This window comes from Phascolarctos cinereus, unplaced genomic scaffold (genome assembly GCF_003287225.1).
Source record: "Phascolarctos cinereus isolate Bilbo 61053 unplaced genomic scaffold, phaCin_HiC Scaffold_5;HRSCAF=322, whole genome shotgun sequence".
NCBI lineage: Eukaryota > Metazoa > Chordata > Mammalia > Diprotodontia > Phascolarctidae > Phascolarctos > Phascolarctos cinereus.
Genome location: NW_027555958.1, coordinates 92769605 through 92786348, shown reverse-complemented (window position 1 = coordinate 92786348; position 16744 = coordinate 92769605). Strand labels below are relative to the sequence as shown.

Genomic DNA, 16744 nt, shown 5'->3' with positions numbered 1-16744 from the left:
TAACACAAGGTGAGGTCTAGGTAGCAGAGAAGAAACACGCTGGAACATGTGTGATAGAAGGAAGATTGTGGGCCCCAGAGAAAGTATAACATACCAGATTTTCTGCTTTTATGACAGCCTCAAATTCTTTTCTTTAAAATGACAGTTATGTGTATGTGTTATTGTTGTTCAGTCATGTCTGACTCTTCATGACCCCATTTGGGGTTTTCTTGATAAAGATACTGGAGTGGTTTTGCCATTTCCTTCTGCAGCTCATTTTACAGATGAGAGAACTGATTCAAACAATGTTAAGTGACATGCCTAAGGTCATACAGCCACTAAATGTCTGTGACAGGATCTGAACTCAGGTTTTCCTGACTCCAGAGCTAGTGCTTTGTGCACTGCTCTACTTAGCTGGCAGCAGGTGATCTATTTCTGACCTGGTCCTGGACTCTGTTCTGATCTCAAGCCTTTTCACAAAGTGTTCTAGGACATGCTTTTGATGATATCTGGTCTGGGGACCATAGGGAGGTTAGGGCTAATTTTGGAAACAACAGAAGATTGATGTCCATTCTAGCACAGGTCTGAGAGATGGCAATAAAAATAGTTTTCATATACATGCACACACATAAATAAATAAATACACACACACACACACACACACACATATACAAACTTTAAGGTTTCTATGGTACTTACCTTACTCTAATCCCATGTGAGATGGGGTAAGAATTATTCCTATTTTACAGATGAAGAACCTGACCTTCAGTCAGTCAGTCAGTGAGTTTCCTAAGGTCACACAGCTAATTAGTGGAATAACTAGAACTCAAACATAGATTTTCTGATTTGGGGACCAGATTTTCTTCTATTTTGCCTCTCAAGATCTATAGGAGTGCCCTTATTTACCTTTGAGAATACCCAAATCCATGCTTTGGCCCTTGAATTGTCTTGGTCTTTCAAGATTCCTCTAGGCCAAATCTGAATCTCTGAGGCTGACCAGAGTGGGATTGGTCGTTCTGAGTGGGGAAGTCAGTTACTCTTTTTGTATTCTTACTTTTTATTCCCACTCTGAGTCAATTAGTCAAGAGACATTTTTATTAAGTAACTACTATTACAGAACCTGAGTTCAAATCCAGCCTTAGATAGTTCCTAGCTGTGTGACTCTGGGCAAGTCACTTAACTGTATTTGTCTCAGTTTGCTCATCTGTAAAATAAACTGGAGAAGGAAATGGCAAACCCCTCCAGTCTAAGAAAACCCCAAGTGGGGACAACTGAAATGACTGAACAACAAAAAATATGCAAGGCATTGTACTGGACCCTAGGCTCTAGGAAGACAAAAATGAAACAGCCCCTGACCTCAGGAAGCTTATTTTCTATGGGGAGGGAGAAATGATACATAGATGTATGTATACAGGATATATACAAAGTAAATAAAAGGCACCACAGTGGATAGAGCTCTAGGCCTGGAGTCAGGAAGACCTGAGTTCAGATATGGCCTTGGATACTTACTAGCTATGTGACCCTAGGCAAGTCACTTAACCCTGTTTGCCTCAGTTTCCTCATTTGTCAAATGAACTGAGAGGGAAATGGCAAACCACTCCAGCATCATTGCTAAGAAAACCCCATGGTCATGGTCATGAGAAATTGAGCATGACTGAAACAATTAAATGCACTCACAAGCATACACACACGCACACACACACACACACACACAGAGGTAATTCTGACAGGGACAACATTAACAGCTGGTGGAATCAGAAAAGTCCTCACATGGAATGTGGTGCTTTATCTAAGTTTAGATCGAAACAAGGGATTGTAAGAGGTGAGGAGGGGGTGCATCATGGGCATGGGAGGGAGCCAGTAAAAAGGCATGGAGAGGGGATTGGAGAATTCCATGGGAGTAACAACAATAAGTCTGGTCTGGCTGAAGTGTAGGGCGTAGAAAGGAGAGGGGTAATAATGTATAAAGGAGAGGAGTATAATGTCTGTAAAGGCAAGTTGAGGCGAGATTGTGAAGGACTTTGAAAGCCAAACTGTTTGTATTTGATTCTAAAGGCAATAGGGATCCATCTGAATTTATTGCACAAGGGAGTGACATGGTCAGACGTGCACTTTAGGAAAACTCACTTAGGGACAGCTAGGTCGCGCAGTGGATAGAGCACCGGCCTTGAAATCAGGAGGACCTGAGTTCAAATCTGGCCTCAGACCAAACACTTGACACTTACTAGCTGTGTGACCCTGGGCAAGTCACTTAACCCCAATTGCCTAAAAACAAAAAACAAAAAACAAAACAAAAAAAAAAGGAAAACTCACTTAGACTTGAGGCAGAAAGACCTATCAGGGAGCTATTGCAATAGAATAAGAAAAAGCTGATGGGAGCTTAAATTAGGTAGTGGCCATCTGAGTGAGTGGTAGGGGACAGAGCTAAGAATGTTCATTGGATCATAAACACAGAGCTGGATAGGACCTCAGAGTCGATGTTATCCAACATGAGGAAAGTGAAGCACAGGTTGGGGTACTTCAAGGTCAAATATAAAATCTTCTGTTTCACATTCAAAGCCCTTCATAATAGGCCTGCTCCCGACCCCCCAAATACATTTCCATTAGTCTTCTTACACCATGCCATGCACTCTGTGGGTCAGTGGTACTGGCCTTCTTGGTATTTTCCATCTTCTGCCTTGGCATTTTCTCTGACTGTCCCCTATGCCTGGAATTCTCTCCTTTTTCATCTCTGCCTCCTGGTCTCTTTGGCTTCCTTCAAGTCCCAGCTAAAATTCCACCTTCTACAGGAACCCCTCTTAATTAGTGCCTTCCCTTTGTTGATTATTTCCGACTTATTGTATATGTAATTTTTTTTGTGTGTAGTTGTGTATATATTGCCTCCCTCCTGTTAAATTGTGATCTCCTTGAGAACAGGGATTGTCTTTTACCTTTCTTTGTATCCCCAGCACTTAGCACAGTGCCTGGCACATCGTAGATGCCTATAAATGTTTATTGACCGACTGACTACAAGAGGGGGCTCTTGACAAGCTACCTTTATTTTCTTAGCAAGTATGAGGCTCACCTAAGCTATGAGAATGGGAGGAAGAAATGATTTGGGAGGCTTAGAAAATATATTTCTAAGAAAAATCTGTTAGTAATAGCTTCTGGGGCAGGGATGGGGAATCTGTGGTCTTAAGGCCACACATGGCCCGCTAGGTCCTCAAATGCTGTGGCCCCTTAATAAAAGGATTTGTTCCGTAAAACTTGGACTCAGTCAAAAGGCCACACCCAAGGACCTAGGGGCCACATGTGGCCTTGAGGCTGCAGGTTCTCCACCCCTCTATTTAGGGTGAAGAATAAATTATGCAGTAATAGAAGTATTGCCTTGCTACAGTGGGGGCCCATTTTAGATTAGATAATATAAGTTTGAAGTAGATTCAGTCATTATAATTCCATGATGTCCTCCAATTCTGTTCAGTAACAACAGAGTAGGATTGAAGGAGGCAGATGATACTTTGGAGTAATCTAGTTTTGGGATTTGGCAAGGCATAATTAGTGACAAGTGAGTAAGGGAAGGCATTAAAGAGTAGAGAATAGTGTATAGGCTGAACTAGTTCACTTTAGGGAAAGTAAAAAAAAATATTGCTACAGTAAAGGACCAGTCGAGATTAGTTAATAGAAATTTTTAGTGGAGCCAATCAACGTGGTTGTGTGGTTACTGTAGCTGTCTTTCATAGCATGGGGGGTATTTCACAGGAATAGATGGTAGGGAACAGATTGTAAGCTCCTTGAGGACAGGGACTGTCTTTTGCCTCTTTTTGTATCCCCAGAGTGCTTGGCACAGTATTTAATAAATGTTTATTGATTGATTGATGTGAGTATTGGTAGTACAAAGGGGCAAGGAATTCAAGAGAACAGGACAGTGGAGAGTTGAGCTACTTAACTACAGGGTGAAGGTTAGGAAAAGAGGAAAGTGAAGTTGGAGGTTGAAGACTGAGCAACCCCTAATTAGAACCCAAATTAAAACTTTCTTTTTTTTTTCCTCAAAAAAAGAACTATAAAATGACCTTTTAATGTCTCAGGGTTTCATATCAGTAATTAGCAGCTGGCTTCTGTGATAAAATATTGGCAGGTAATGATCTCAAATGGACCCAGCACCACCTAGCCTGGTGATTTTCACACTTAACATTCCTTGGGTAGTACCTTGTTTTTTGCAAATGTATCAGCAAAATCATCAAAGGGTCACACTGGTATTGTTTTATGCAGGGTCCACTATACAAGGTCTGGATAACATTGACTGTGGGGAGCCACAAGTAACAATACCAGTGATAAAGTGAAGTAGCTTGAGCCCCAACACACTGTTTCCAGTTGCCCAGCCCTGTCTGGAGGAACTGAGCATATGTCTCTCTTGAATGGGTGGGGATGGGGAAAGATCCAGGGAGGAAATTCTTCTTTTTATTTAACCTAAATCCCTTATGCTGCAGCTTAAACCCATTTCCTCATTTTGCTTCCTCTGGAGAAAAAGAACATCTGGTAACCAAACGAGTAGACAATAACCTGTCACATACTCTAGTCTTCTTCAGCTACCTCCCACCCTTTTCTGTATCAAGTTAAATGATTCCAGTTGCATCTTAAGATCCCCTCTTTTGTAGTTCCTTTTTTCTTTGGAGTGCCAGCTATCAGGATGTTAAAAGGAGGTCCCAGTAGCGTTTGCCTAAGATAAGCAGAATATCCAATGAGAATTTGTGATTTCAAGTGGAAACCCCATATCTAAGGTACATAGTGGTATTTGCTTTTTATTTGTATCCTCAGCATAATCCCTATGCTAAGAGTTGGATTACTGTCTGTAGCTTAGAAGATAAGTCTCAGAGAGTTGTGTGAGGTCCACAGATATTAGGTGACTTGCCCATTCATGCTCAGCTAGTGTCAGAGGAAAGATATGTGTCCAGTTCTCCCTTACTCCAGGACCAGAAATCTACGAGTACATCATGCTTTCCCTCAAGAAGAATTAATTCTAAAGGAGATTCTGTTGTTTTTTGTTGTTCAGTTATTCAGTTGTCTCTGACTCTTCTCATGACCCCATGGACTATAGCACACAAGCCCCACCATCTCCCAAAGTCTGTCCAAGCTCATGTTCATTGCTTCCATGACACTATCTATCCATCTCTGCCATTCCCTTTTCCTTTTGCCTTCAATCTTTCCCAACATCAGAGTCTTTTACAATGAGTCCTGTCTTCTCATCATGTGGCCAAAGTATTTAAACCTTCCAGTGAATAGTCTGAATTAATTCTTTAAGTGTTGAATGATTTCATCTCCTTGCTGTCCAAGGGACTCTCAGAAGTCTTCTCCAGCATCACAATTCAAAAGCACCAATTCTTCAGTGCCTGGCTTTCCTTATAGTTTAACTCTCACAGCCATACATTGCTACTGAAAAAACCATCACTTTGACTATATGGATCTTTGTTGGTGAGGTGATACATCTGCTTTTTAGTATGCTGTCCAGATTAGCCACCTAAAGAAGATAATTACATTGGGGAGGACGTTCTACCTTAACCTTCCAGGCTAGTTCAAATCAACAAGCATTTATTAAGCGCTTTCTATGTGCCAGGACTTTGTTGCATTCTTTTATAATCTCCCAACATGACACAATGCCAACTCCCAAACTGTTAGTGACTGCATGATTTTATAGTAAAAACAAACAAACAAAACCTCAACAACAACAAAGCCATGTAGGTCTTCAAAATAAAGATGAGAAATAGAGGGAAATGTCATACTTCTGGCAATGAAAGCAAATTTTTCGTCAGACCATTTCCTATCAGGCAGATCTACACCTGCCTAAAATGCTTTCCTCCCAGAACCATGTAAGTAACCTTCAGTACCCATACAGGGGAGTCGTCAGTTGCTTTGACAAGAGTTCGCCTCAGGCTAAAAGGATTGAGAAGGGAAAAAAGGGACCTCAGCAAAGGTTGTCTTTTGCCCAGCTTATTCCCATTTCCTTTCTGGTTGGGCTAGGTGTTGATAATGTTGGGTAAGAATCCCGTCTGGGACATCAGCTTCAAACATCAAGGTTGAAAAGATAGTCTTAAAAAAAGTGGCTATTGATAGACTTTGTTTACTTGTTTGGGAAAATGTTATTCATTCACATGTTGCCACATGGAGTAATCTACTTTGTGAAACAAGAAACTTAAATTCATTTTGACTTTATGAACAGGTAGAGTATATGGAGGCCTGCATGGTATGATTTCAGCCGCCTGAGAAAGGCCCTGATACTCCCAAAATACTTCCACCATCCATGTTGCTTATGTTTCAGATCTTGTCATTCAAGATTCATTTTGTTTGTTTAAGGCTTTTTATACAGGTAAAATTCAAATATCTCTAGGAGAGTTGTCTTTGAAGCCTTATTGATTATTTGTATTTCGGTATGAAAGCATTTCTAAGATACCTTTCTGAATGAGTTCACTGAGCACTGACTAATAGGGGGTAGTTTAGAGTGTATAGGGAAATGTGAGAAAGAGACCATACATGAAAAGGGAGAAAGGTTCAGAAAAGAAAGGATGTAACAACCAAAAATAGACTTTAGTCTCTTCATAGTTTGGCTTAGGTCAGCTCTGGCCAAATTGATTAGCTTTCAATTGATACAATAAATTGGCAAAGTCATTCATGGCAAATTTCATTAAGAAGGTAATTTATGTTGTATCAGGGACATCCATTCTGTTGTCTTTATTTTAGAGTAAAAATGAGATTTATTTCCTTTTGTTTTCCAAGTGCTATAAAGGCAGTGACTGAGCCAAATTGTCAGTAGAATAGTTTGACACCATTTCAGATGAATCAAGACACTGATTACTTATTAGTAATTACTTATAATTGAAGCAAAAACCAAGTTATTTCTGAATTAGGATAAACAGAAACAAATAAAACAATGAACTCTATTAGGAGGTATGTGTGGGACATTCAGGTTTTGGGAATTAGGCTATTTTGAAAGGCCGAACTATTTCATGTTAGGCCCAGATTTATTTCTTCCTTTTATTTGATCAGTACCAGTAGTCCAGATGGTTTTGAATAATCCTAAATGGCTAAACTCCTTTTTTTTTGTCGGGGGAGAGGGAATGTTGTCTAACCTTTTGAGGACAGATGAATTCCTGGGTATGGATTGTAATGTATATCACAGTGAAAGATAAAGCCAGCAGGTATGAAGAGAGAAAAAAACTGGCAGATTCGTGAATTATCCCATTAACAAAGGCTAATTATTTGACATAGGTGGATTCTGTGTTGTTTACAAACTAAGTATTGAATTCACAATTATGTTTGAATTAAAGACTTTACATTTCATGACAAAGCCAATCTCCTTCAGTTTTCCTGTGCAAACTCTTCTCATCAAGGCATGATGTTTTACTTTCAAAATAGAATTCAATGGTAAGGAAAAGGATTATTCATAAATTTCCATTTCTCCCCCGGCTTTTGCTCAATAACCTGTATACTTATATATATGTATATAATTTGATTAGTGGATAATAGTGTAACCCATGCCATCAAGTGGACATTCTTTATCTAAAAGCTTCAAATATCATCAAATCCTTCTATCACTTGGGAGTTTCTTTGATCAAAAAGTGCTTCACTTTTAAAGACAAAAAGCTGACTTTTGAAAAGAATAACCAGAATTTTTTAGTTTGTAACTATATTTCCAAAACATTTACTAATTAAATTCAGTCCTCTCATTCAGTGTTAAAAATCATTTACCCCATCATGTTTCCATCCCTTAACATAATGTGTGTGCCATCCTTTTCCCCTTCCTCTTTTGTAAATGTTACTAATTTTAAAATTTTTATTTAAAACTCTCTGTTTTATTGAGTGTGATTTTTCTTTGATGTGAGTGCCTTATGTTCCACAATAGTAAGCATCAGATCCAGACTGCCAGAAAGTTGATGGAGCATAGCTTGGCTATTTAATGTCCTCCCTTTGTATTGTTATAAGTTACCTAGTCATAGTCTATTTTGTTAAAATTAATGCAGTTTTAGCGACTCATTTTTAAACACTGGGGAATGGTTTGGAGGCTATCAATTTAAAATTAAAGCTATATTCTATTGTGCTTATAAATTATCCTTTTGTCTTCTTCAGAGTCAAGAGGGTTGAACCTTGAAATCAGGTATAAAATGAAGAATCAGATCGCTTACCTTGAGTTGCTGGCATCTTAGTTTGTCTCTTCATAAAAAAGAATTTGAATATTTCCATGTCTTAACCTTGAATTCAGTAGCTTTTCCTCACTAATTATGATAGAATGGCATTATTCTTCTTAGATTAAAAAAATACTCCTAAGCCACCAGCTTTATCACTCAAATCCTGCTATTGCTTTACAATGTTTACTTAGAGTGTGTTTCTCTATACATACAATATGCAAAAGCATTAGTTCATTTTTGTTTAAAAAAAAAAGGATCATCACAGAGAGGGAGAAGGTATAGTTTCTTTTGATTTGCTGGTCGATATGCTTGTGGGCTTATTGTGTTTGTTTTCCTATTGTGGTTGTGAAGAACTAATAACTGAATGTTACTGTATTTAAAATCCTTTGATTCCCTTGCTTTTAAAGGTATTTTCAAAATGATATGATTTTAAATACAGGGTGTCCCAAATGCTTTAGTGCAGTTTTAAGCTTTTAATAGTACTAAGACCTTTGGGACCCATTGTAGATGGTCACTGATTACAGCCATAGCTTCTGAAGGCAGTTATTCATTTACCCTGACTGATAGTCTTGTACCAAACTTCGTGTTACTCTAAGTTGATAGTTACGCTGTTTGCATAGTTGATCACCCTCTGAAGCCAAAGAATGTGAGACTGCAGTCCACTAAGAGGGGCCTGAAAGTCACGTGGGAACCACCCAAAGAGGCAACCACTAGACCTGTGGAGTATTACAACATTGCCTATGGGAAGTCACTGAAAAATCTTAGCTACATCAAGGTGAATGGTGATACGCACTCCTTCCTTATTGAGGATGTGGGTAAGTGACACAATGGTCTTGCTTTCCCAAACTCCACTTTTGGTGGTCTGAATGATTCAAACATGATGTATGTATGATGATTGTTGATGTAATACAAGGTGGCCTACAGTTAAAGAGGAGGCGATTTCAGCATGAGTGACCTGATGGCCGCTTCAAACTCTTCTGGCCCTCTTACCTGGTCCTCTTGTACAAGCCATTTTACCTCACTATGTTTCAGCTTTTCACGTATTCATATTAGCTAATATATAGGGTAAACCTAATAACTAAGCCAAGTTTAGGTATGTCTTCAAAATGCTTCATTTCAGACACATGAATTGAAATATTATCAATTTTGTATTTCAGAAACTGTGAATTTTGTGTATTCAGGTATAGTAAAGATGGCATAATGAGGCAAATATGATATGTAAGTAATATCTATAAAAATGAAAATTCAGCTTAGTTATACACCACCCCTCTGTATATTCTCTGCTTCCGTCACTGAAATAATGTGAAGTTTCGTCAGCAAATGATTCCTGTAAATTATATGTAATTACAATGTCATTGAAGAATTATTTCATAGGGACCTTTCTGAGATATAAGCCAATAATGTGCATAAGCCTATAAAAATTTGTCAACTCAAGAAATTTAATAGCCTGTTTTTGAAATTTTAATTAGAAAGTTAAAAAAACCTACTTATAACTGAGAACTACAGCAGAATGGCTGAAAATTCATAAGGTTTGTTCACAGTACTTCACAATAGGCTATTTTCCTTCTCAACTGTAATTCATTTGATTTGTAGCCCTTTAAATTTTGCCAGAATGCCTACACTTTAAATTCTACAATATTCCAAATATATCTTAGATGAAATCATAGAGTTAGAGTTTTGACTACAGTCTATGGACAGGCTTCTTGATTTCCTTGAATTTCTTATTGCCTTGGAAGCTATTTATCCTGAAACTCCACCCACTCTAATCATTTTGGAGCAAATGCCTTAAGTCACTTTAAAGGAAGAAGCACTAATAGCCAAGAATAGCTGTGAAAATCAATCAGTCAACAATAGCAAATGGCAAGCCTCTCTATTAGCTTTGCCAAGAGAGCCTCAAATGGGATCAGACACAACTGAGAAAAATGACTGAATGACAGCAACGTATGTCAGTAGTCAAGTTCTTTGTTCTTGGCCTAAATTTTCTTTCCCCCCTTTACCCTTTCCTTTGAAGCTCTCCTTCAGTTAAGTTATAGTCTTCATTTGGCTCGTAAGCATTCACTATTATTCACCTTACTTGTCCCACCATCAAATATTGAGATTTTTATTCATGGGATAATAAAGCAGGAGATCTGTAATACTAATTCCTTACACACATATCTATGTATATACATATATATTCATCCCAATTTACAAAGGTTTCCCTCACAATATTCTGCTAGGTAGTTAATAAATCATACCCCCACTTTACAGCTGAGAAAACTGAGGCTCAGAGAGGTTAAGATACTTGTCTTGGGCCACATGAGCATGAGATGTTAGAGCAGAAATTCAGCCAAGTCTTTAGGCTCTAAGTCTAGTGTTTCATCTAATCTGCCATCTTGCCTCCTGGTGATGGAAAGGTAAAAAGCATTAAATTGTTCTCATCCTAATTCCAACTAGCAATGCATTCATTTTACTCTGGTACTTATTTCAAATGTTCTATGGAGGGCTTACCCTGAGTACACACATCTCTTCCAACAGTATCTTATTTAGCGTTGGGTTGAAGGCTTTACAACTTTGAATTAAATGAAATTTAATCGTTGTGGAGCCTGAGTAGCATTTCCCCCCTAAAGTACCCATTTTGTCTCACCTCTGTTGCCACTTGAGGATACTTTTTTCCCCCAGTTCTTCCCCACAGGAAAATGGTGCCATTAAGATCTTGGCTTAAGGAGCTCTGGAATTTTGAATTGAAAACACTACTAGACTAACAGTAGGTAAAAAGGGCAAGACAGTCATTCATCTCTTGACTATCCAAATCTCCTTCCCAGAATTGTTGTGGTTTGAGATTATTATGAGAAACCTCACTTTGGCTTTGTTTGGCCATAGGTATCTTTTCTAGGTGTAAAGAAATGGATAAACCTGTCAGTAAAGCAAGAGTTACGTATCTTCTTAAATTTCTAACTTGCTCAAACCATGAGACTTCTGGGTTCAGGATGGAACTGGACCTTTTGGGATTGTGTTTCATGGACAGCTCCCAAAATGCTGTAGAGGAGGAAATGCTTTTAAGCATGTATAAAGAGAGTTCCACAGCTCTTTAAACAACAAATGATTCTTACCAAGCAACTTTCTGATGAGTTAAGTTTAAGTCAATCAGAAACATGTGGATTAAATTTCCTTTGAAATACAAGTAAATTTAAAGAGTGAGGAGAAAAAGTGCTTGACAAAGCATGATTTTGTGTTTTGTCTGAACGAAAAGCGTTTGTAAATTAGTCCGAGAAATTGTGCCAAACCCCAAATGCCACTGGGCTCTACCCTGGCGAGTCAGAAATAATACCAACCCTGGAAACACTAAACATACCAGATGATATCTACTGCATCTGTTGTTGCTGTATCCCTGGCTTGTCAACCAAAAGTACTCTCAGGGGAAATGCTCCCCACGTAAAGAGAATGGTTATTATTTCTTTTGACAAAGCTAAAATCCACTTCTCAAGCAAAACAAAACAAAACAAAACCTCAAACCTTCATCTCTTCTTCAGGCCTATGATCTGTACCTTTAGAAAAGCACTGATTGATCAGAATGGAAAAATAACGCTAGTAGGGGCTTATTTTTTGAAACAGGAAGTCCAGTGGAGACATGCTTCCTGAAAATTGTACTGTCAGGGGTAGTTTAATATCTTTTCCTAATGCTAGAATATCTTGGGACTCAGCCAAAAATGGACAAATAAGCCAAACCATCTAACCTTTCCAAATAAACTCAGATCAAATAAGTGGAACCAAGTTTCACCATATGAGCACCTCCTAAATATTGCACATTATTCTGTCTCCTTTTTATTGATATTTTCAAGAGACAGTGAGCAAACATTGTTAAAGGGAGCATTACTTCTTGCAATAGAGTTCTTTGTTAATTCAGATATTGTGATGAATGTTGCACATACTTCTAATCCTTAGAGATGGATTTCAAGTTCCCTCACCTGTAGTAGTTTGATATTTTTACTAAAATCGTGTGAAAATTTTCTTTTGGAGCTTCTGTGTTGGAATTTTTGACCCTGAAAATTCAATGGAGAGACTTCTTCCATTTTGCAAATTTCTTTTCTTCAACTTTTGAATTCACGTGGAAAAGCTGCTAATGTTCTCTGTCATATAGATGCAGATCTATGGCAATGTGTATGTATTTTGGTATAAAGTAATTTATTTTTGAGGGAGTGGAGTCAGGTGCACTTTCCTTATGTTTAGAACAAAGTAAGCCATCTCAATTTAAAATGATAATATATGAGGAAGCTGTGGTTCGGCTCATTATTTAATTCAGTTTTTCAAGTTTTATTATAACATTTAAACTAATGATTAGTAAATCCAACTGTGTTGCTCCTGGAGATGTGAAACAGTGGCTTGATATAAACCATATGTTTCAGAGCCTGGGGTAGTGTACTTTGTGCTGGTTACTTCAGAGAACCACAGCGGAGTGAGTCGCCCAGTGTACAGAGCTGAAAGCCTGCTTGGTAAGTCTTATGAGAATTGGAGGTTGTCTTGGGTCACCTGGATTGGAAATGGCAATAAACCTTCCCTGCTTCCTTAAGGTCATAGCAAAGGCTGAATTTTTTTAGGAGGATTAAACAAGTTAGCAGTAAGGTTGGAGGTTGAGAAACCAGATTATAGACCCTTTTCTTTCCTTTAGAATATTTGAAATAGACAGGTGAGTTTGTTTTTCCTCCCTATAACCTGTATGTATTATATATTAAGTGAGTATATATTAAGTTATGTGAGTATATATTAAAATGAGTATATATTAAAATAAACTATATAGTTGAGTTTATAGGGACAGAAGCCATTATTTCATTGGTAGGGGGAGCTCTCAGGCAAGGAAATTCCCACACCAATGCAAGTTGATATCTTCTGTGAATCTTAGAATCTCAGAGGGTTGCCTAGAGCACTCAGAGGATATGTGACTTGCTCAGGGTCACACAGTCAGGATGTGTCAGAGACAGGATTTGAATGCAGGCCATATTGTCTTTGAGATTAGCTCTCTGCCCAATAGCCCCTGCTGCCTCTCCATTGCTGAGTGACATGAAATGTATATATCTCAGTATAGCAGACCCATCCTTTGCAATCCAATTCTCAACCATATAATTTAAACATATATTAAGGAGGGAGTGAAATATGGAAAAGCCAAGTTTCCTTTTTTTCTCCCTAATTTTCAAGTTGCGTTTTCCTAATTTAGGAGGTGAATGGATCAAGATTGATGGTTTTGCCATTAAGGGTCCAGAACCACTTAATGAGACCGTGACAGGTACTATTCGCTCATTTGGTTCACGTCTCCACTGAAGCACAATCTACCAAGAGGGTTGTGCTTCCCATCACACACATCCTCTTACAAACATCTCATTTAGTTCCCATCGCTAAACTAACACACGTGTTGCACATATTTTTGATTAATCTGTTTTTGCGCCTGATGTACCAAGCTGCAGCAATTGTTGTCAATCTGTGATTGTTCTTTCATGTTCTTCTGTGTGGAAATGTCTGAGCCTCTATGTTTGTTCCACAATTCTGGTAACCATTGACATGTGCTACTCAAATATGGTGGTTGAGATGGTTCTATGGACATGACCAGAATGTATTTACTTCTCAAGCCAGTAAGTGGTATAAATAAGTAAGTGGCATCCAGGGGTAATGGCTTTAAAGGGCAAATCCATTGCCTCAAGGCTACCTTTGTTAAAAGGATGTTCTGGAGAACACCCCTTCCATCTCTACTCCATATTTGCTCATTGCTTATCAATGTCTGTTGGTGATGATGTTATTTTTCCCTCTAGGGAGAAATGCTGAAATTTCTGCTGTGTTTCTTGAGTTTATTTTAATGATAGTGTAAGAACAATACAAAGTACTTGCAGCGTTTGTTTTTTTTTTCAGAATGTGGTTGGGTAGTATCCTGAAGGGGATTTTGTGGACGGCCACATTTTAGTTTTGTGTATTATATTTCTTAATAAACTCAATGTGACATTGTTTGTGAAGAGAAGGTGAGTATGTAAAAAAAACCAAATCAATAACATTTTCTTTTGCGCTCAGGTTTTGCCATTCTGAGTAGTTTTCAGAGCCTTTTCCGAATGAAAAAGGAGACAGCAGAAAGAAAGAAGTTTTGAAAGGAAGCTAGTTTGGGGGGCGATGGGAATGAATTCTGTTTTAAACATTTTGAGCTTCTGATGATGGCAGAATATCCAAGGGGAAGTGTCTTGTAGGCCCTTCAGAATGAGGCCCTAGAGCTGAGAAGAGGGGTGAAGGATAGAGTTACCAAAGTTAGTTACTCATAGGTGATACTTGTAGCCATGGGAGTTGGTTAGTTCACTGAAGGAGAAAGTATGGAGTCAGAAGAGTAGATGGCAAAGATGGAAGCTTCAGAAATATTATAGTTAGGGAGAGGGTGATATTTTGAGTATCTACTATTTGTAACGTGTAAGATGCTGAGAATACAAAGATAAGTTTTTGTTAAGTCAAGGAGGTGACAGATAAAGAGGCGTCGGTCCACAAAAAAGGGGTCTATGCCATGGGAACAATTGGAATGGGTTGTAATGGGGAAGTGTGAGGGAGAACAAAAACAGAAGAATCTCTCTAGGCTAATAAGTATTTGGAATAAAGTAGAGAAGGTTTTTTTTTAATTTCTTGATTCTAAATTCACTTTCCAAAGAAATAAGGGAAAACAAAGGAAAGTTATGTGGAAAAATAAATTGAGAAGGCAAAGAAGCCAGAGTACTTGTGAGTGTACAGTAAAATTCAGGAGTAGAAAGTGACAAAGGAGAGAGAAGTAAGAGCAGCAAGATAAAAGGGAAATGATGACAGAAATGGGATAGAAAAGGGAGTCATTTAGAAACCAAGGAGAAGTGAGGTACAGGGCTAACCTGGGTCAAAGACTTAATAAATGTAAAGAAGTGGGAGACAGTCCAGTCCATTGAAATGTTGTATGCTACTATTTAAGGAATTCAGGCGTAGGTCTTAGAGGACCTGAAGAGAATTATACTCTTAATTAAGAGAATAGAAACAAACTGTACTTACCTTTAGAATTAATAGGAAGTTAGATAAAGTGTTTATTAAGTACTTACTCTGTGCCAGGCATTGTGCTAAGCATCGGAGATTTAAATACAACCAAACAAGACAGTTCCTGTCCTCAAGGAGCTTACATTCGAATGGTGGAAGGGGTACTGACAGAAGGACGGGGCAAGGATACCCTCCAGGAATTTCCACTTGAATGGGGAACTACAACTCAAAAGGGAGTTCTGGAGAAAGGTGGGGCAAGGGTACCCATGAAAGGGCATGGTGAAGAGACTGTGAGAAAAGACATGGAGGCCTGCGTCCTGGCAAGATAAGGCAGAAGGCTCACTTATCATCATACAGATCTGGTCTCACTTACTCCCTGTTTGAATTTTATGTTTTGCTTTTAGGTTTCATGTTTACTTTTACTTTCCTTCTCATATAGCTCTCTGGGGGAAATTATTTTTAGAACAGCAATTAATTCCTTATGCATTCTTTAGACGAGTTAATATGATTGCCATCTTGCTGAGTGAGCTTGGGTTACAGAAATTCTGGGAATCGAGGATGACAGTCATGTCACCCTGACTAGCATGTAAGCTCGTTGAGAGTAGGGTCTCTTTTTTCATCATTCTTTATATTCCTCCCAGAACTTATCCAAGTGTAACCTGTGCCACAAAGTAGATACTCAAATTTGCTAAATGATTATCACTTATTTTCACTTAGTGTGTTTTGTCGTTGAGTCTTATTCAATATGCGTGACTCTCCGTGACTCCATTTTTGGCAAAGATCCTGGAGTGGTTTGCTGTTTCTTCTCCAGCTCATTTTACAGATGAGGAAACTGAGGCAAACAGTGTTAAGTGATTGCCCAGGGTCACACAGATAGTTAAGTGTCAGAGGTTGGATTTGAGTACAGGTCCTCCTGACTCCAGGGCCGGTGCTCTATCCACTTGCCACTTAGCTGCCCCAGGAGTGTGGGGGCTCTGTGTTAACTTAGTGTAAACCAATATATATCCTTTTCATGCTTTAGTAAGACAGAGCATATTTGGGAGTACCCAACTATTGAAGGCAACATTTTGCTTGCCACTTTTAGAGCTTTTCTTTCCTTTCCTTTCCTTTTCTTTTTTCTTTTCTTTTCTTTTCTTTTCTTTTCTTTTCTTTTCTTTTCTTTTCTTTTCTTTTCTTTTCTTTTCTTTTCTTTTCTTTTCTTTTCTTTTCTTTTCTTTTCTTTTCTTTCCTTTTCTTTTCTTTTCTTTTATAAATTGATAAGAGAATGCTAGTTAAAATTATTTGCAGCACATAGTGTAAGGCAGACCTTAGATCCAAGTCAAGTGTATTAAGAATGTACTGATCGGAGGGAAGTGCCTCTATAGCCAATGTATGAATAGGACATTTTGTTGTTGGGATAATTTATTCAGAATTGTCACAGTGATCATTTTCACCTAAACCTTTCTTTATGGGACTTGGAAAATATGCTGTGCTAGCATTGGTCAGCTGTTTTAAGGTATGTGAATTCTGTCCATTTTTAAGGCATTTTGGATGCCAAATATCCATATTGAGAGATTTATTAGGAATCCTGTCTCATAAATCAGACATTATTGTTGGCAACTGGTACAGTGCCC

At 38.3% G+C, this 16744-nt stretch overlaps 1 protein-coding gene across 4 annotated transcripts in view; it reads left to right on the top strand.

The window, feature by feature from the left end:
- Positions 1-16744, top strand: part of FNDC1 (fibronectin type III domain containing 1) — a 124385-nt gene that overhangs the window by 29299 nt on the left and 78342 nt on the right. For 3 of the 4 annotated variants that reach the window (XM_020986720.2, XM_020986721.2, XM_020986718.2), the window contains exons 2-4: positions 8756-8950; positions 12521-12607; positions 13327-13395. The exons of the other annotated variant lie outside the window; for it this stretch is intronic. In XM_020986720.2, coding sequence (XP_020842379.1) covers positions 8756-8950; positions 12521-12607; positions 13327-13395 — 351 coding nt within the window. The remainder of the gene's footprint in view (positions 1-8755; positions 8951-12520; positions 12608-13326; positions 13396-16744) is intronic. 4 annotated transcript variants of the gene reach the window in all.